Below are 18,770 nucleotides of genomic sequence, written 5' to 3'. Positions count from 1 at the left end.
AAGTGGGGCTGGGAGCCAACCTGACCAGAGTGGGAGCTGAAACTCCATCCTCATGCCTTGCTGGTGTGGGTTTCCAGCCCAATTTCTGAGCCCCACGTCTGATGCAAAAGGGACAGATGATGTGCTCATAAAAAATAAGCTGATTTATGGCGGATTTTTCACTGCTCTGAGAGATTTGGTGGCTTAAAGGGGTGCTGTTGGGTCGAGCCAGAGTTACCCAAAGCTTTTGTAGCCGCTCAGCTTCTGCTGGTTCTACCCATGCAGCACCTGCAGCCCCAGCCCTGCGGTGGGGAAGATGAAAAATCAAAGAGCTCTGAGCCCTGAGGGGAGCACTGCCATGTCCCACAAACCGGGTCCTTCTCCTGCACGTCCCCACGCCGGGAGGGGACAGATCCCGAGGGCTGAGAAGGTGACAGCCTGGCTCCCGTCGCTCCCGTTGAGCAAGCATTGGGCACGGGGCCAGGATTCGTCACCATAGTGCAGGCCTGGCCCTGGGGTCCTGGCTCCCAGCCCGTGTGGTCCCTCCTGCCCCCACCCCCAGCTCTGTGGGGTTGGGGATGGGGAATAGTTGGGGATGGGGAATGGTCGTGAGTGGGGAATGGTTGGGGATGAAGAATGGAATGGTTGGGGATGGAGAATGTTTGGAAGTGGGGAGTGGTTGGAGATGGCGAATGGTTGAGGCTGTGTGCAGGGATGTGCAGCTCCATCCCCCTGCCCCACAGTGCAGCCCCCTCTCCCCCCCCCCCCAAGAATGGGCTCCAGTGCCCAGGACTGGCTTACTTCAAAGCAGTGGGCTTGGAGCAGGCTGATCCCAGCAGCAGCCCAGGAGTTTGGGGCTGGGACCAACACTGAGTGGCTTCAGAGCCCCCAGGCTGGGATGGGCATCATTTCTGCACTGCCTCAGCCTTGTGCTATTCTCTGTGTGTGGACAGACACACAGACACAGAGGAAGTGGGGCAGAGGTGTCCTTCCAGGCACTGCAGCCATCCCAAACATCTACCCCCACCCATTGTGAAGCCTGGCTGCCTCCCACTGATTTTGGGTTCAGTGAGCTCCGCATCAGGGCAGCACTCACTTTAGGCACCCCAAAAGCTGCCCTGCTGTGGCCAGCAGCCCCTAGGATGGGACTCAGCCTCTGTCACCCAGCCTGGGGACAAAGCTCAAGCCTGGCTGTGTGTCCTGCTGCCCGTCTGTCCTGCTTAGATTGTGCAAGCAATGCCAATGAAGCAGCAGAGATCTATTCCAGTAGCCATAAAGCCATGGCTGCTAGCCACTGGGTGTGGGGCTGTGCTGGGACCTGCTCCCAGTGCCCACCACCTGTCCCCAGCCCTAGGGTAGCTCTGAACTGGGGACATTCCCTGGGCATGGGCACCTGAGTCCCATCGTGCTGCTGCTGCTCAAAAACCCTAAAATCCACGTGCACAGCCTTGCTCTGTTCCTACTGTGGGAAGATAAGGATGGGGAGCCCTTGTGGGTATCAGGGGTCCCTCCCAGCCCCAAAAAGCCTCCGGGCTGTCTGGGAGGCTGGGGAGCAGCGCGGCCCCAATCACACTGCAATTTGGGGCACGGTTATCATCGCTCACTGCCTGCCGTCCCCTCCCTGTGTCCCCAACCCCTGGGGTCAGGGCCAGAGGGTGCCTGCGGCTCATCCAGCACGTCTGCCAGCCCTGCACAGCCCATTGAGCCTGGGAGCAGCTCCCAGGAGGGGTGGGTGCATTCTGGGCAGGACAGAGGCCAACCACGGGAGCCCCTCATTTTCCCTTCAAAGGGAACCGTTGGCACCGATGGACCCCAGCCCCATCCCCATCCTCAGCCCCACGTTCTCTCCTCAGCTCTGGGTCGGGGGCTCCCAGCATTGCCTTGCAGGCACTAAGCCGGCTCTGCCACGGGATGTGGGGCTGGGTGAGCAGGTTCTGCTCCGTGCATCCTCCCACGGCCAGTGCATTCCCACGGCCCCATCCTCCCCACCCCAGGGTCGTGCCTCAGTTTCCCCAAACCCAACATTTGACCGTGCCGAAGCACAGCTCGGCTCAATGTCCCCAATGTCCCCAAGCAAAGACCCCACTGAACCGGCACACCCTGAGTCACACCGCTTCCTCCTGCCACCCCATTTCCCATCAAAGCCGGGTCCTGCCCACCACGGCCCAGCCCTGCTGCTCTCCATCTGATGAGCTCACGGCCCAGGCTGCCGGGACTGGATTTCAGTGTAATTAACTGTTCGTGTTGAAACTCGCGCTTTGAGAGCTGCGCCCTTCGTTGTGGCTGAGCGCCAGGGCCAGAAGTGCTGAGCTTTCTCCTGCGCCGGCACATCTGCACCTCCACGGGGATGTCCTCACCTTGGTGGGATGCTGTCACCTCCCCTGTGACAGCTCCATGTCAGTCCGTGTCACACAGGATGCTGAAACATCCTGAAACGTCCCCTTGTCTGCACAGAGCCCCAGTAGTGGGGTTTGGGATGCTGTGGGTTGTGTGGATTGGGTGGGGGCACCATGGGGATGGAGACATCATGGAGGTGGGGATATCATAGGGACAATGTGAGGATGGGAATATTGTAGGGATGGGGACATCATGGGGATGGGAACACCATGGGGACACCATAGGGATGGGAAGACCATGAGGGTGGGAACAGCATGAGGATAGGGACACTATAAGGACGGGGACAGTATCGAATGGGGGCATCATGGGGATGGAAAATCTATGGGAATGGGAAAATCATGGGGATGGAAATACCATGGGGGTGGGGACACCATGGGTTTGGGAACACCATGGGGATGGAAATACCATGGGGGGTGGGGACACCATGGGAACATCATGGAGGTGAGGACAGTACAAGAATGGGAACAGCACAGGGATGGGGACACCATGGGAATGGGGACACACAGCTGCAGGTTGGAGACCTGGGACACCCTCTCCCTATGGAAAAGCCCACCTGGAATGCCCACCTGGAAAGCCCTTTCTGGGACCTGTTCCTGGGTCTGGGGCTCGCTGAGTACCCCCACAGCCCACGGCAGGGCTGGGAGGGGCTGCAGGCAGCTGGACCGGTGCTTTGGGGGCTCTGAGTGCTCCCCAGCACGGCGTGGCACGCAATGGGACCGGAGCTGGGAGCTTCAGGAGCTGCCTGGACATGTGCACGGGAGGAGAGATGAGGCGACCACAGAGGCAGGCGTGCACGAGATGGTTTATTGGAGCCACACAGAGGCTTCGGCAATTCGCGATCCTCCAACTGGGTGGGGGGGGACATCGGACCCCCCTCTCCTTTTTCCCCATCCCGTCCCATCACCTCCTCCCACTGCCCCCAACGGACCAGTGGCGTGGCTTCAGCCCCCCAAGACAGTGGGTTGGGGTCCCCCTAAGCCACGCTGGGGTATCCCCCAACCAAAATGCTAAAGGGGTGGGGGGAGCATGACAAGAACATGGGGGGGGGGAGAGGGAAAGGGGAGACCCTGCTAAAGGGCAAACATATGGACCCCACTCCTGGAACCGGAGAGGGGGGTGAGAGGGTGGGGGGAGCGAAATTCCTTACCCACCCTTTCAAAAAAAAAAAAAAAAAAAAAAAAAGAAAGGAACAGACACCAAAGGGTTTGGGGAAGGGGAGGAGGAGGCGTCTGGGAGGGAGAGGAGGAGGAAGGAGGTGGGGGATGGACCCCAGCTGCGTGGGGGCCGTTCAGTTCTTGGGCTCTTCGCCAGCCTCGCCGCCGTCTTCGCCCGCGCACTCGGCTGTCCATAGCGTCAGGTTGTCCCTGAGCAGCTGCATGATGAGGGTGCTGTCCTTGTAGGAGTCTTCGCTGAGCGTGTGCAGGTCCCCCATGGCCTCGTCGAAGGTGGTCTTGGCCAGCGAGATGGCCTGCTCGGGGGCGTTGGCGATCTCGTAGTGGAAGACGGAGAAGTTGAGGGCCAACCCCAGGCGGATGGGGTTCGTGGGCTGCATCTCCTTTTTGCTGATGTCCATGGCCTCTTGGTACGCCTTCTGGGCGCTGTCGATCGTCTCCTTGCGGTCGTTGCCAGCGGCCACCTCGGCCAGGTATCGGAAATAGTCTCCTTTCATCTTCAGGTAGAACACTTTGCTCTCGGCGTCGCCGGCCTTCTTGATGAGGTGCTTCTCCAGCAAGCCCAGCACCACGTTGCAGACGCCCTTCAGCTCCTCTTCCACCTTCTCCCTGTATTCGTTCACCAGCTGCGCTTTGTCGTCGCCCTCCTCGGTTTTGTGCTCGATGCTGGAGATGACCCTCCAGGCCGAGCGCTGGCAGCCCACCACGTTCTTGTAGGCGACGGAGAGGAGGTTGCGCTCCTCGTTGGACAGCTCGTCGCCGTGCTCCACCACCGCCTTCATGAAGTCCGCCATGTCCTCGTAGCGCTCGGCCTGCTCGGCCAGCTTGGCTTTCTGCACTTGGTGGTTTCTTGCCATGGCTGAAGGCGGACGGGCGCGGGACGAGACGTCGGGGCGAGGAGTGGAGCCGTCGGAGCCTCTGCTGAGCTTCGCCGCCTCGATTCGCTTTTGGCTGAGTGTCGGAGCCCCGAGCGAGAGCGGGAGGAGTCAGCGAGGCTGAAGGAGCGGCCTCCTCCTCCTCTGCTTCCTCCCCACTGAGCCCGCCCTTAAAAGGCAAATTGCCGTGAGTCATCGCGCCCCGAGGCAGAGGGGTGCTGGGGAAGGGGTGAGCGGGCAGCACCCACCCTGCACCTCGCTCAGGGTGCCGGGAGGGAGAGGATGAGCTCAGGGAGGTCCTGGGGTCCTTGGAGAGCCACCCTGTGTCTGTGGGACGCCCCAGGGGGAGTCTGGGTCTGTGGAGAACTCTGGGTTGATGGGAGATCCTACAGCAGTAGGAGACTCCGAATCAATGGGGAGCTGAGATCAGTTGGGAACCCTGACCCAGTGAGGGTCCCGGGATCAATGGGAGACCTCAGATAAATGGGAGACCTGGAATCCATGTAGATCCCAGATGAGTGGGGGACCCTGAACCAATGGGACAGCCGAGATCATGGGATACCCAGATCCATGGAAGATCTGGAATAAGTGGGGTCCCCTGATCAGTGGGAAACCCCAAGGAAATGGAAGATTTGGAATCAATGGGGTCCCCTGGTCAATGGGAAACTCTGAATCAATGGGGGACCCCAAATAAATGGGAGAACTGGAATCAATGGAGACCCCAGATCAATGGGGGACCCTGAATCAATGGAGGAACCTGGATCAATGGGGGGCCCCAAATAAATGGGAGACCTGGAATCAATGGAGGAACCTGGAACAATGGGGGACCCCAAATAAATGGGAGACCTGGAATCAGTGGAGACCCCAGATCACTGGGGGACCATGGATCAATTGGGGACCCTTCCAATCTGCCAGCAGTGCTCAGAACAGGGAGCAGTGGGGTCGTCCCATTGGGGTGAAGCAGGAATGCAGCAGCACCCAGTGCTCCCTTCCCAACCACGGGAAACAGCACGGGGTGAGCCTGGCTGTAAAAATGGTCTCCTCTCAAAAATCCGATCACTGTCATTTTTATACGATGATTAACTTGTTGGTAATTGCGAGGGCTTGAATGGCAGGTATTTATTCCCACTGGTGGGGAAATCGAGGCAGGAGGAGCAGCACCTTGCCCAGCACTGCCACAGGGATCGGGGCCAGGATTGGGATCGGGGCATTCCCAACACAGCCGACTCAGGGAGAATTGCCCTGGCACTTGGAAGTACTCAACCTCAACCCCCCCCCAAAGCATTGGGGTGTCCCCAACCCCAGGGCAGCTCCACACCCACAAACCCCACCGGAGCCCCATTACGGCTTCTCCACCTCTCCCCCCACCCCATTGCCACGTCCCCCACCCTCTCCATTCATCCCAGCGAGGCACGTTTCGCTCCCTTCACGCCGTGCTGACAGAATTGGGATTTTTTTTTTAATTTTTTTTTTTTTTTTCATTCTCATTTTTATTTTACTTCTGCCCAGGAGCGCTGGCGGCCCCGATTAGGATCTGCGCTCAGCGTTGCGCTGCAGTTTCGCTCTCAGCCTGTTCCCACACGCCGGCACAGGGCAGGGTGCGGCGGGCAGGCAGCACGTGGGGATGGGGCCAAGGGCTTCACCAGCACTGTGCCAGCACCCTCGGCCCCATCCCTTCCATTCTGTCCCTGCTGGGAGGGCTGGGAGCTGCTGGTCCCAACTTTGTGCCATCCCAGTCCCCATCCAGCCAAGCGGTGGGGGCTGTGGGGTTTGGGGCTCAAAGTAGATCCCACGTGGGCACTGCCTGACCTCACGGATGCAAGGGGTTGTGGTTTTGAATAGAATGCACTTCTGCCCCATCTCATCCCAAAATGGTAGCACCCCCCCCCCCATAGGAGAATATGGGGGCAGGTCCCCCCCGGGGCACAGCGTGGAGCTCGAGGGTTCAGGTGCTGCCAGAAGTATTGAGCTGCTGCCAAATGGTGGCAATGAGCTGAGCAGGAGCTGCAGAAATATTCTGCTCTACCGGTTTTGGTGCAAGTTGAGGGGGGGTGGGATGAAGGGATGAGCCTCAGCTCTGTGCCCTGCTGGGGGCACCCATCACACTCAGAGCACCCACAGCTGCCCCTAAACTCACACAGCTGCAGCAAGGGATGTGGGATGGAGCCCAGCACCACAGAGACAGACAGGAAACGGGAAAATCTTTATTTTGTTACAAAAGTAAAAGGCAGAATCCTACCAGGCTTGAAGCCCTTTGCACAAGGGGAGGGGATTCATCCCCTCCATCAGAGCCCCATAGTGATGGACTGGGGGGTGGGGAGCTCATGAGGAGGGTGAGCGTTGACCATGCACCATCCTACAGGGTCGAGTGGGATGCAGTGGGCAACATGCTGCTGGCTCAAACCCAACCCCCCTCAGGTAGGGCTGGGTGCTGGGAGCCCTGGCTCAGTATATGGCCCATCCCCATGGTGAGAGGGAGGCAGGAGGAACGCAGTATTGCACTCGGGAGGGATGCTGTATGGCTTTTTGGCCCCTGCTGTGGGTGGGGGGGCTCAGAAAGGCTTTGGCTTGCACACGGCTGCTCTCCCCCCTCTCTCCCAGCAGGAAGGGGGAAGGCACAGCGCTGCAGAGGCACAGGTGGTGCTGATGGCTGTCATCATCGGGAGGTTCGTGGGGTCCTGGCTTCCCCGTGGTGCTCCAAGAGGGGCAGAGGGGCTGCTGGCCTGCAGAGCTCCGTGCTGCCCTGAGCACACTGCACAGCCCCAGGACCGGGGAAGGAGGAGAAAGAACTCACCTTGATGGTAGGCACATGGAAGGACAAATGTCACATTACAGGGAAACTGAGGCATGGAGAGATGGAGATAAGGGGTGGAACCACAATGTGCTCCCAGTCCAGACAAACCACAAACATATCCCTGCACTATGCAGGGCACTACTGCAAACACCACGGAGCTGCTGTCCCCAAGCTGGGCTGACCCAATCCAGCTCCATCTCACAGCACTGGGGGGGGGAGGGAGGGAAGCAGCCTGCTGTGCTCACCCAGGCTGCAGGAAGGAGGTGGGAGCATGCAGGTATCAGCACGGCTGGAGGGTGATGGAGGGCTTCACAAGCAGAGCCGGACATGCGGTGGAGATGAGATGGGCTGAAGGAGAAAAAGGAAATCCTTTCTTACCAGCCAGCCCCCAGAATGCAGGGCCAGGGGCAGAGGAGAGGGCACGTCCCATCAGGCTGTGCAGGAAACAGCAAAGTCCTGGCAGGCATCCTCCTGGGGAAGACACCAGAGTTACGTGCCGCAATGCCAGCGGGCACGGGGTGTGTGAGCTGTGATGGATGGAGTGCGGGGCCCAGAGGGAGCTCAGCTCCAAGCAGAGATGCACGAGCAGGGTGACAGCTGGCCCTGCCCTGAGACCTGGGAGCAAACCCCTCCCCAGCTTCAATTGGTGCTCAGTGCCCCCCCTTCCCTCCCACAGCCCCATCCTGCGGGAGGGCATCCAGACGAGCCCTGTGACTAACACACCATCCAACGTCAACATCCTCTTTTGTCTTAAAGGAATAAAATAATAATCCAAGCAATTAACTCTTTAAAAATATAATTTTATTACAACGAGTAATCAAGGAAACCGGTTTCAATAAGAACAGGAAGGAACCTGGGCCCCGCTGATGCCCTGCACACCACTCTCCTGGCCCCAGGTCCTCCTGCTCAGCCCTTGCTGGCAAGGACAAACCCCTGGGACAGCTCTGCAGCACTGGGGACGTAGGGGCACAGCAGCCTCTCCAGATGCCAAGGTGGCTTTTAGGCTTCCAGGCTGAAGCACGCAGCCCATGGGGTGGCACAGAGCCACGCTGCTCCCATTGCGCTCAGTGAGGGCCATCTGCTGGGATGCAGCAGAAATGGAGCAGCTGCCACGCTCTCACCTGGGTCCCTGGAGCCAGCCGGGCTTTTTGCAGAGGGGAAGGCAAACTGGTGGCCATGGCAAGCTGGCAGCCCTCCACGTGGGCTGGCTCAGTCACCTGCTGCATTCAGCACAGCTCTGGCTAACTCAGCAGAGCTGCCCCCTGCCTCAGGCTGAAACCCCTGCCTACAACTCCCAGGAAACCCAACCAGGCAGCTTGACACAAAGCCCTGCAAGGCTCCGCCCTGGTCCTAACATGCACAACGCTATCTACATCAAATATAAAAACGTTACATAGAAAAAAAATCTACAAATTGTGCAAAATTATCCAGCAGCTTTTAGTAACACGATTCAAGTATTGCTAACAAAGCCTGTGAGTCTCCCTCTACTGCTCCTGCCAGCAACCTGCAGAGCTGGGAGTCCAACCCGGCTCACCCACATCTCCATGGGCTGGGAACGATGCACCAAGGCACACAGGGATCACCCTGAGTTCTCTGCTGGCCCAAAACCCAAAGCAAGAGCACGATGTGAGGCTGTCGGAGATCAGAACCTGCTTGCTGCTCTCCCTGTGTAACCACCTGGGACAGCACAGCCCTTGGGAAGTCACCACTTTCCTGCAGCCTTCCATTCTCCTACAAGTTGGACGCAGCCGGGCTTCCCTGGCAAGTTAAGGATCCCAAATTTCACAGCTGGAGCTTCTCCCAAGGAGAGCTGCAGGATGGTGTATGTGTTTATTCTTCCTCACTACGAGGGTCTTCCTAACTTGTGCCCTTGCTGCAAAGCTTTGTCTTACTGCCAGAGCCAACATGCCAACATCTCCCTGGGTGAGCGGACAGAAAACAGAACCAGCAGCAGGCAGGACACCCAGCCGGCTCCCATGGCTGCACAACCACAACTCAGCAAGGCACAGCAGCTGCTGGAAACGAAAAGCCACTCTGGCAGCAGGTCAAGCTGAATACCTGGCCGCTAAGACACACAACAACCCCTCTGCATTGGCACAGAGGAGCAAGAAGCGTTCATGGATACAGCAGGGGCACCAGGGAGCTTCCACCTGCACCAGCCTAGCAGCACAGCTCCAAGCAGGATCCCTCTCTGCCAGCCCACACCCCATTCTCAGCTTCTCACTGCCCCACGCAGGGCACGCAGCCACTCCCCAGAGTGATGCTCCAGGCTCAGGGCTCTCCCCAGACCCGTTTTGCTTCCCAGGTGCAGGAAGGATCCCTGCTTCCTGGCAGCAGGCAGCCCCCGGGGTGCTGCATCAGTCAGAAGTCCAGGCAGGTCACATCACAGTGAAAGGAAGAAACAAAAATAATAAATAAATAATAATAATAATAATTAAAAAAGGCAACGTGTGGCTCGACCGAGTCTTTGGCAGATTTGCATCACAAGGCTGTCCTGCCTGAGGCCAGGGAGATGGTGAGAAGGGAAGGTACTGCTGGAGATAGGTGCAGGCATGGCGGGCACTGGGCTACACCCCAGCACCACCTCCTACCATGCTGGTGTCAGGTTTGGCTCCAAAGGAAGGGATTTCACTCTTTGGACTGGCTGGCGTCCCCACGTCTGGCTGGATGAACCCTCTTCTGTCTATCAAACTGGAAAACAAAAGGGAAAAGATGCAAGGGGAGGAGGGTTAGGATGCAGGACGTGGAGACTGGACGCACAGCCGCTGAATCAAATAATTTTCAATGATGGTTTCTGCAGACCCTCTGCTGGCCTGGGTTGTAAACCAACCCTGATCATAAAACCAAAACCTTCCTGGCATGCAGACAGCTCACAGGAGGTCTCCACAGCTCCCTGCCCACCACACAGCCAACAGAGAAAGGTCTGGGTTGCCACAGACTCAAGTGGGAGCAGCAAAAGGACTTTATAACAGGAATACAAACTAAATGTGGAAAGAATCTGGGCAAAATGTTGTTGTTCTGCAGCCTCCCAGCACGCAGCTCAGCTCCCTGAAGCCACATTTAGCACTGCTGAATGGCAATGCTGGCATTTCAGCACTTCTGAGGCCAAGGAAGAGCAGTGGGTAACGCAGGGAGCAATGCAGAGAGCTGGACACAGAACGCAGAGCTGCACAGCAGGCAGCCTAACTCTGCCCCATTGCACCCTCTGGTGACAGAGCAGTGAAAGCAGACGCTTGCAGCTCCCCGGATCAACACTAACAGCTGTTCTGGAGAATTTGGTGAGATGCTGCCAAGCATTTCGGGTCATCTGAGCTCTCACCTGGGATGGAATGGTCCGCACAGCACCGCACAGCAGTTTGTGAGGATACTTTTATGGCTGTAAGGATTGGCAAACTCTGAGCCCCTCTTATTTGACCAGGAGCCTTTGATCTGAAAAGAAAGGACACGATGCAGATTAAGGTAGGAAAGAGGTGATGGTGGGTAACGGCGTGATGGGGGGCTTGGTTCAAATCCTCTCTCAGGAGGTGGGAGGTTGGGCTTAATGCAAACCCCCTCCCTCTGTGTGATGAGCAGCAGGGCAGCATGAAGGCAGCGTGCTGCTCCTGCCTCTGCCTGGGCTCAGCAATCAGAAGCTCCAGAGCTGTGTCCCCTCTATGCTGTGCACCACCAGTGCCACCGCCTGACCCTCAGCCCCTCTTTTTTCTCTGCTAGGCTGAAAGCTCTTCAGAGCAGCACTAACGGTCCCTCTCATGCTCCAGAGGTTAAACAAACAGCAAGGGGACTCCCAGGTCATTCTGCAACAGGAGGAAATAATCTCACGTCCCCACCCTCAGCAGCTGTCACAAGGACTCTGATTTTGAAACTCAGGGCACATTCAGCGTAGGCGCAAGCAGGAGGGCAGATGTTGTACCCAGCCTTGGGCCCCTGGCTGCAGTGAACCATTTACCAGCCTGTTTCCTCCTTCTGTTTTTACTCCCCCTCCCCAGATGCAGCACGTGCCTGGGACGTGGGCAGCACAGCTGGAGGAGCTTGGGGTTCATGGCTGGTGGGGCTGGGGTGTGACAGCCTGGTGCAGTCCAGCCAACCACTCTCAGCTAATAGAATGGGGAGGAGGAAGAAATAAAAGGAGGAAAAAAAAAAAAAAAAAAGGGATGCAAACCTGATGGGATGCAGTGCTGGAAGCTTCCAGCAAGGATTACAGGTACTTCTGGTCAGAAGGGTGAATTTTGACTCCTTCTGAGGATCAGACAGATCCTGCTTTTCCATACAATCTGCCCTTCTCAGGAAACTCACTCAGCCCTTTGAGTCTGCATCACCCCAGCCTTCAAGGTACACCTCCTCAGAAGACATCTGTGTATTTTTTGCTTATTAGACACGAGGAACTAATAGAGACAAAGGGACTTGCCCAGGGTCTCTCGGGAAACCTGTGGTTAGACAGGATGCTGAATTAAGATCACCCATGTCCCAAGCTAACACCCAAACCTCAGGGGCCTGCTTTCCTTTTTTTAACCTCAGAACTCCTCATTTTAAGCAAAGCCACATACAGAATGGAAAAAAACCCACACATGTGACCCTTCTGAGTTTCAGAGTGCTGCCTCCCAACCTGACACCAATGCTGTCCTCCCACCATGCTGCTGTTTGCTGCTGTTCCCCTGCTCAGCTCTCCAAACAGGAGCACAGCTGTTTCCTTGTCAAAATGCCTCACCCAGGTCCTGCACCATGGCCAGGGGGTCCTGGGGAGCATCACCTCTGCTGAGAGAGCAGCAGGGCTGGCAGCCCCCCAGCAGATTTTGGGGTGGAAAGATGAGGGTTTGGCTACTCACGTCTTCATTCGTGGTCAGGTTCGAGGCAACTAAATAAGTGTGAAAACCTGAGAGGCCCAAAATAGACCAGACTGAGAAAAAACAAATCACCAGCTCCAGCACAGTGAAATAAAAGTCAAGGAATTCTCAGGGAACGAAGTCACCCATACAAGCTGTTTTGGGGGGGTTCTCACAACTAAGACCACACCAACTGGGCCATGAAAACACCCCAGTTACCTCTCCATCCCCATGCCATTCTGCAGGCATCACCAATATACAACTTTCTCCAGATGTTCCTCTTTCTACAGAACCTTGCAAGCTGGGAATCAAGTTTGCTACCCAACCTTAATCCCTGGCCATGAATTAGAAGTGGGAGTAAAGATGTAACCAAACTGGTGATGCCAGCAGACTGTGAGTATCTGACACCTGTCTGCCCCAACCTGGCACCTGGGACTGAATTAAACCATGGGAAGTACATCAGGCCACCCCTACGAAGAGCCAGCTTCCCTTCTCTGCTACACAATTAATTGTTGCTGCACCAGTGCTCAATTGTCCAAGCAGATGTTGGCACCAAAAGGATATCTTGCAGGTGTTGTCTTCAGAGTGGTGAGGAATCCATCTCTCTGAGAGCCTGCAAGGCAAATGGGACAAGGAACCACGTTCCACCAGGCAGCCTCACACCTCCAGGCAATGTTTCACTCCCCAGCCACCCCCTGCAGGCCAGAGGGATCTGTCTGGCTGCCCAAAAACACCTGCAGGCTGCAACTGTGCAGAGATGCCAGCAAGCAAGTGCAGGTCCAGGAGATTTAGAGCTGAAAGAGAGGTCACCTCCTCTGCAGGGCTAAGTGAAGACACACTTAAAGCCCACCCATTTGGGACAGCACCAAAGGCATTTGCTCTGGGGGGGGGATAACCCTGTCACCAGCTCTCAAGGTTTCTCTGCAGAGAGGAGAGGAGTGAGTCTGGGCTTCCCTGCAACGTGAGCCCCCATTTATTTGGGATACCTGCGCTGGGAAGCCTGGCTTTAAAGCCACACAGCAACCTTGTGCTGCCCCAGGGCCCTGAGCTGCTTGTCACCTCAAGCAAGGTGTGCTGCTGCTGCTGACAGCTGGACTTACGCAGAGTGAGGTGGGTGACGACGCACGCGAAGATGAAGGCTGTCAGGAAGGAGAGGGAGAGGATGAAGGCGTAGAAGTAGCGGTAGTTGCGCTTCCCCACGCAGTTGCCCACCCAGGGGCAGTGGTGATCAAACCTCTCTGAAACACAGGAAAACAGTGAGGGCTGCTGCTGCCTCCCCCCTTTGCTGCTGAGCCTCTGACAACCAGCTGAGATCCGAGCTTGCACCCACTGCACCGAGATCAGCAGCTCTCAGCAGAGCATCACTGCTGAGAAGCTTGAAGCAAACCCTGCAACCTGTTCATACAGCCCTTTTTAAAAATCATTTAAGGTCAAAACTTTCCTATCAGCATGCACTGCGAGCTTGCAAGCCTTGTGACTGGTAACATCTCCCATTACTAAAACTGAAAGAGAGCAGGGAAAGCGTGGCAGTTTCTCCAGCACCCAGCAGCACTGGGTGTGCACACGCAGCATTGCTGCTCTCCCTCTGTGTGTCTGTTCCCTTTGCAGAAAATAATATACAAAGTTATGAAAATATGGCTGTACAATCCAAGAAAATGCCTGGGAACCCAGGGCAGGTACAGTATGCTTGGAAACACTCCCATCTTCTAATGAAAGGGCTGGATTACAGACTGAAGCTCTGCTGTAACCTTGCTGCAGGGGACACCAACACAAACAAAACTCTGACACAAAGTCAGTGCATGCCTGCTCTCCCAGACTGTTCCTCCCCAAACGCTGTCCTGCCTGTGGCTGCTTTCCAGGCAGCAGATCCAGTGCAAGGAGGAGCCCCAGCCACCCACAGCTATCCTCAGACATGAAACACATGGGAGCTCCCAAACATAATCAGGGGTTCTGCTGCTCCATCTGCCCCAGTGAAGTGCAATTCATGGCTCCGGGGTCCCACGGGGCCTCACTCAAGGAGCAAAGCCTCTGCTCATGCCACTGAACCCTGTGCCACCCCACTGCCTGCTCACACCACTCCCTGCATGGGGCCTGGCTGCATGGAGCCCTCAAGGGCTTTTCTTGTCTTCCTTCCCTCCTGCCCCACTGCAGCCAGAGGGCACAGGGTGAGTGCACAGATGAGCTACACCACAACCTGCAGCAGTTTCTGTACCACCCGGAGGCCAGAGAGAGCCTGGAGCCTGCTGCAAACCTTGTGCTTGGTGAAGCCTTAACTCACATCATGGAACACTCCCCTCCAAAGCGAGGGAAAGAGACACAGAGCACTGGACGTGCTGAGCTCTCAACCCGAGCCACTTCTATTGAAATGAGGACAGACCTCTTGCTATCTCACTGTATAACCCCCTGTGAAAAGCAAAAGCAGTCTGCTCAGGAATATAAACCCCTACACCCCTGGGATGGGCTCTGCTGCTTTCGGGACTCACCGACGCAGTTGTCGCAGACGCTGCAGTGAGAGGTGCGTGGGGGACGGAACATTTTGCAGGTGTAGCAATATTTGAGCTTCACCACGTATTTATTGATGACCACTTCCATCGTGCGGGCTGGCAGGCGGTACGTGGAGGTCCCCATGGCATCTGCAAGGGAGAGGAGGGACAGTCAGAGCAGTGCAGGGGGCACCTGACCACCCCAGGACCCTGCTGACACCCCCACGGGACCCCAATCTGCTGCCAGGCACAACAAGGCATTGCCACATCCCCATCACAGAGCAGCACAGCAAGCATGTCTCAGGTGCTCCAGGCAGATTTCACTGTCAGATTTCACATCAGTAGCACAGGAGGGTTCCTCATCCTGATGGATGAAACTGAGGATTTGCAGAGATGCGGCGTGTTTCACCCCTGTGTTGTGCACTTGGAGCTGGCAGCTAGAAACTCATTATCACCTCAGCAAAATTGGGAGCTGGAAAACCTCTGTGCCATGTCTGCAATTTTGGGTTGTTTGTTTGCCTCAGCCACTCTTGAAAGAGCACCTTTCCCACTCCTGGAGAAGGCTTTGAAAATAGAGATGTAACAGAGCAAGGTAAGAGGAAAATAAATGGATTATATTACCAGCAACAGCTGGTGCAGCAGGCAGCATCTGCAGCCAGATTACTGCTGTCAGCACTTATAAATAGAAACACAGATAACCACTCTGAGAAGATTTTCAAGCCAGTTTTTTAGTCAAGTACAGAATTATCACCTTGCAGCTGCCCTCAGTGGGCCAGATGGCAAATGGTCCATGTCAGCTTTGCTAAAGTATTTCTTACTGAAGGTCACACAGACCATGGGTGCACACACCTTCCTGGGCACTGCAGCACAGCAGATAATGGCATTGATGCAGTGAAAAGCAAAGAGCTGGGGGCTGAGCCCATCACATCACTTGTGTCCAGGTCTGGAACCCCCAGGACAAGAAAGACAGGGAGCTGTTGGAGAGGGTCCAGAGGAGAGCCATAAAGATGATCAGGGGCCTGGAGCACCTCCCCTATGAAGACAGGCTGAGGGAGCTGGGCTTGTTCAGCCTGGAGAAAAGAAGGCTGCAGGGTGACCTCATTGCAGCCTTCAGTACCTAAAGGGAGCCTACAAACAGGAGGGGAATCAACTCTTGGAAAGGGGAGATAACAGCAGGACAAGGGGAAATGGTTTGAAGTTGAGGGAGGGGAGATTGAGGTTGGATGTCAGGGGGAAATTCTTTGCTATGAGAGTGGTGAGGTGCTGGAACAGCTGCCCAGAGAGGCTGTGGATGCCCCGTCCATCCCTGGAGGTGTTCAAGGCCAGGTTGGATGGGGCCCTGGGCAGCCTGGGCTGGTGTGAAATGTGGAAATTGGTGGCCCTGCGTGTGGCAGGGGGTTGGAGGTTGATGGTCCTTGGGGATCTCTTCCAACCTGGCCATTCTGTGATCACCTCACCCTCCTTGCAGGGCTCAGGCTGCTCAGCCCAGCTCTCACTATCTGCAGGATGCTTAAGCAGAGATTTGTCGTGGTTTACCACAGGCAGCTCTGAAACCCACTAAAGCCTCCAGGAGGGATGGTCCCACTTGGAGTGAGCACACAGGTTAAGGGCTCCATTCCTTCTCACATTGGCATTCCAAAGCATCCCAGCACTGGACATCAGCCCCCCCCCCCCCCCCCCACACACACACACTTCTGGCTGAGTGCTTCCACGTTCCAAATCCACAGTGCCTTTACTACACCCCAAGTGTGGATTCCACCCCCCAGGTCCATCCTGCTCTCTCATCTCCTGCTGCACAGCCTCTCCACCTTCCCAATGCTGACTGGAGCAAGGAGAGGCAGCTCAGCATCCATCACAGCAAAATTCCTGCTGCAGAGTGACCCCACCAACACCAGCGGGAGGGAGGGCAGTGGAAGATGGGACCATGCATCAGTACAGACCACCCTCACTCACACTGAGATAAAATGACTGAAGGACCACTCTCTGTGCAGCTACAATCTCCATCTCAGCACTGGTTTTAGCTCAACTGCAGCTGTCCCATGAAAACAGAAAAGAGAATTTCATTCCTGTTTGTTTTTAGAAACACTTCCTTGATCCAGGAACCCTACTCAGGACATTCTGCCTGTCAAGTTCTCCCCCCAAATCCCAGATGATGTGGGGATAAGCACATCATCTAGGGAAGCTTTTTATCTTCCAAGCGTGCCTCTTGCTTTAGGCAGCTTTCTAAACGCTGCTTGGTTAATCCTCATCAGCTTTCTGTCTTGTCAGAGTCTCTGCACTACAGTCACGTCACAGAAGTGCCGAGGGGAGGAACTCAGGTAGCACAGAACTCTTCCCAGAGAGGGAAAATAAACCGAGGTCTGTAGGCTCAGCTGGAAACCAAATCCTCAGAAATCCCAGCCCCAGATCTGAACTACGGCACAGACGATGAACGCTCTGCCTGTCTGCCTCCCTGAGTGCAGCAGCGTGACTCTGAATGGGGACTTTGTGCACCCCCAGCTGCAGCACAGCTCAGGATGCTGATGCCGTGAGCTCTCCTTCATCTCAGCTCCGTAGGAGCCGCAGCCTGGCTCGCTGCTGTGCTACAGGCACAGGGCTTTGCCTGGGAAAGCCACGGGACAAAGCAGAAAGGAAAGCTCCCAGCAGACAGCATGCAGAAGCACCCACAGCAGGGGGCCCAGCTGTCTCACCGATGCGTTTCTCCAGGTCTGCAGCCTCGCTGGGGGTGGCTCTGGGCAGGATGCCGGGGTCCCTGCAGCTCGTCTGGAGGAGGCAGCTGATGACGAAGAAGAAGAGCACAGCTGCGATGATGGGGATGGCCAGGGTCAGGTGACGGGCAAGGAAGGGACAGCTGTGAAACGACCAAAAAAAAAAACCAACTCAAACTTACTATATAAGCACTGTTACCAACCATCCCTTCAGAACCAGCTATCGTTTATTACACAGCACACTACAAATTACCCCGGGGGGGGGGTGGGGGGGATGAAGCAGAGACCTCACAAGCAGGAGCCAGCACAGAACGCGTCCTGTAGCACAAACCCTGCAGCACCAGAGCCGTGCGGGGCGGACAGCCCGGTGTTCTCCAGCACCAGGAGCACAATCTCCGCCCTCCTCAATCGCAAGCATCACCGAACCGCAGGATATCCCCGCTAGGAAAGAACCCACGGGGGTCACCGAACCCGACCCCCCCACCCCCGGAACGCGGGTTAAGCAGGGATCGAACACAGCACGAGCTTTGCCCAAAGGAGCGCCTGGTCCCCTCCGCTTCGGGATGGCTCAGCACCGAGCTCGGCTGTCCGGCACGGCGCATCTCCCGCACAGCCGGCACGGAGCTCAGCGCTGCCTCCTCCTCCTCCTCCTCTTTTCCTCCTCCGGGTCCCGGCGGCTCACGCGCAGAACGGGAAGGACGGACGCGACGTCCCGCACCGCACGGCGCAGCGCCGGCCGAGGGACGCAAAGCGGCGCCGGGAGCTGCGCGGACTCACTCGAAAGCGAAGAACAGAGCGCTGGTGGCCAGGATGAGACCGAGCGTGAGGGCGAAGACTCCGCTGTGCCCCGCCAGCATCAACCGGCCGCCGCAATAGAAGCGGTTGCGGCCCGGGAACACCTCCCATTTCCGTCGGGGACGCCGGTTCTCGCCTGGACGCTCCGCTACGACGGGCGGCGGGGAAACGGCGGGGCCCGGAGCGGCGGCACCGGGCGGGATCTGCCGGTACTCGCAGTCCTTCATGGCGCCGCCCGGAGCCCGCAGCGCCCGGCCCGGCCCCGCCCCGCATCGCAGCGCCCCCTGCCGGCCGCGGTGGGAGCGGGGTGTGACCGGACAGCGGCGCTGCGGGGCGGCACGGCTCAGCGCGGGGGGGTCGGGGGTTTCGTTGTGCGGAATCACAGAATGGCCCGGGTTGGAAGGGATCTCAAGGATCACGAAGCTCCAACCCCCTGCCACACGCAGGGCCACCAACCTCCACATTTCACACCAGCCCAGGCTGCCCAGGGCCCCATCCAACCTGGCCTTGAACACCTCCAGGGATGGACGGGGCATCCACAGCCTCTCTGGGCAGCTGTTCCAGCACCTCACCACTCATAGCAAAGAACTTCCCCCTGACATCCAACCTCCATCTGCCCTCCCTCAATTTCAAACCATTTCCCCTTGTTCTGCTGTTATCTCCCCTTTCCAAGAGTTGATTCCCCTCCTGTTTGTAGGCTCCCTTTAGGTACTGAAGGCTGCAATGATTCACCCTGCAGCCTTCTTT

General features: G+C 56.9%; 2 protein-coding genes across 6 annotated transcripts; both read right to left on the bottom strand.

Moving 5' to 3' along the window:
• Window positions 1-3,585: 3,585 nt before the first annotated feature.
• SFN (stratifin) lies at window positions 3,586-4,587 on the bottom strand. Its single transcript, XM_031594677.2, has one exon. It carries the CDS (start codon window positions 4,403-4,405, stop codon window positions 3,665-3,667), a length of 741 nt encoding a protein of 246 aa, XP_031450537.1. The 5' UTR covers window positions 4,406-4,587; the 3' UTR covers window positions 3,586-3,664.
• Window positions 4,588-6,519: 1,932 nt separating this feature from the next.
• ZDHHC18 (zDHHC palmitoyltransferase 18) lies at window positions 6,520-18,292 on the bottom strand. Of its 5 annotated transcripts, none has more exons than XR_016459698.1 (10): window positions 18,006-18,292; window positions 17,211-17,371; window positions 14,521-14,670; window positions 13,138-13,275; window positions 12,602-12,650; window positions 12,041-12,143; window positions 10,537-10,646; window positions 9,809-9,908; window positions 7,463-7,565; window positions 6,535-7,263 (listed from the first exon to the last, which is right to left on the bottom strand). XR_016459698.1 is itself a non-coding variant. In XM_090123896.1 (9 exons), exons 1-9 carry the CDS (start codon window positions 18,248-18,250, stop codon window positions 7,527-7,529), a joined length of 1,095 nt encoding a protein of 364 aa, XP_089980022.1. In that variant the 5' UTR covers window positions 18,251-18,292; the 3' UTR covers window positions 6,520-7,526. The 5 variants fall into 5 exon arrangements, 2 of the variants coding, with proteins under 2 accessions (XP_089980022.1, XP_031450905.2); XR_016459699.1 differs by having other exon boundaries at window positions 6,551-7,175; XR_016459697.1 differs by lacking the exon at window positions 7,463-7,565 and adding an exon at window positions 7,596-7,688 and having other exon boundaries at window positions 6,552-7,175.
• Between the last annotated feature and the right edge of the window lie 478 nt (window positions 18,293-18,770).

The sequence above is a fragment of the Phasianus colchicus genome, chromosome 24 (assembly GCF_987193195.1).
Source record: "Phasianus colchicus chromosome 24, bPhaCol1.hap1.1, whole genome shotgun sequence".
Taxonomy (NCBI): domain Eukaryota; kingdom Metazoa; phylum Chordata; class Aves; order Galliformes; family Phasianidae; genus Phasianus; species Phasianus colchicus.
The sequence above is the reverse complement of the archived record's forward strand: the minus strand, read 5'-3'. Positions and strand labels throughout refer to the sequence as shown.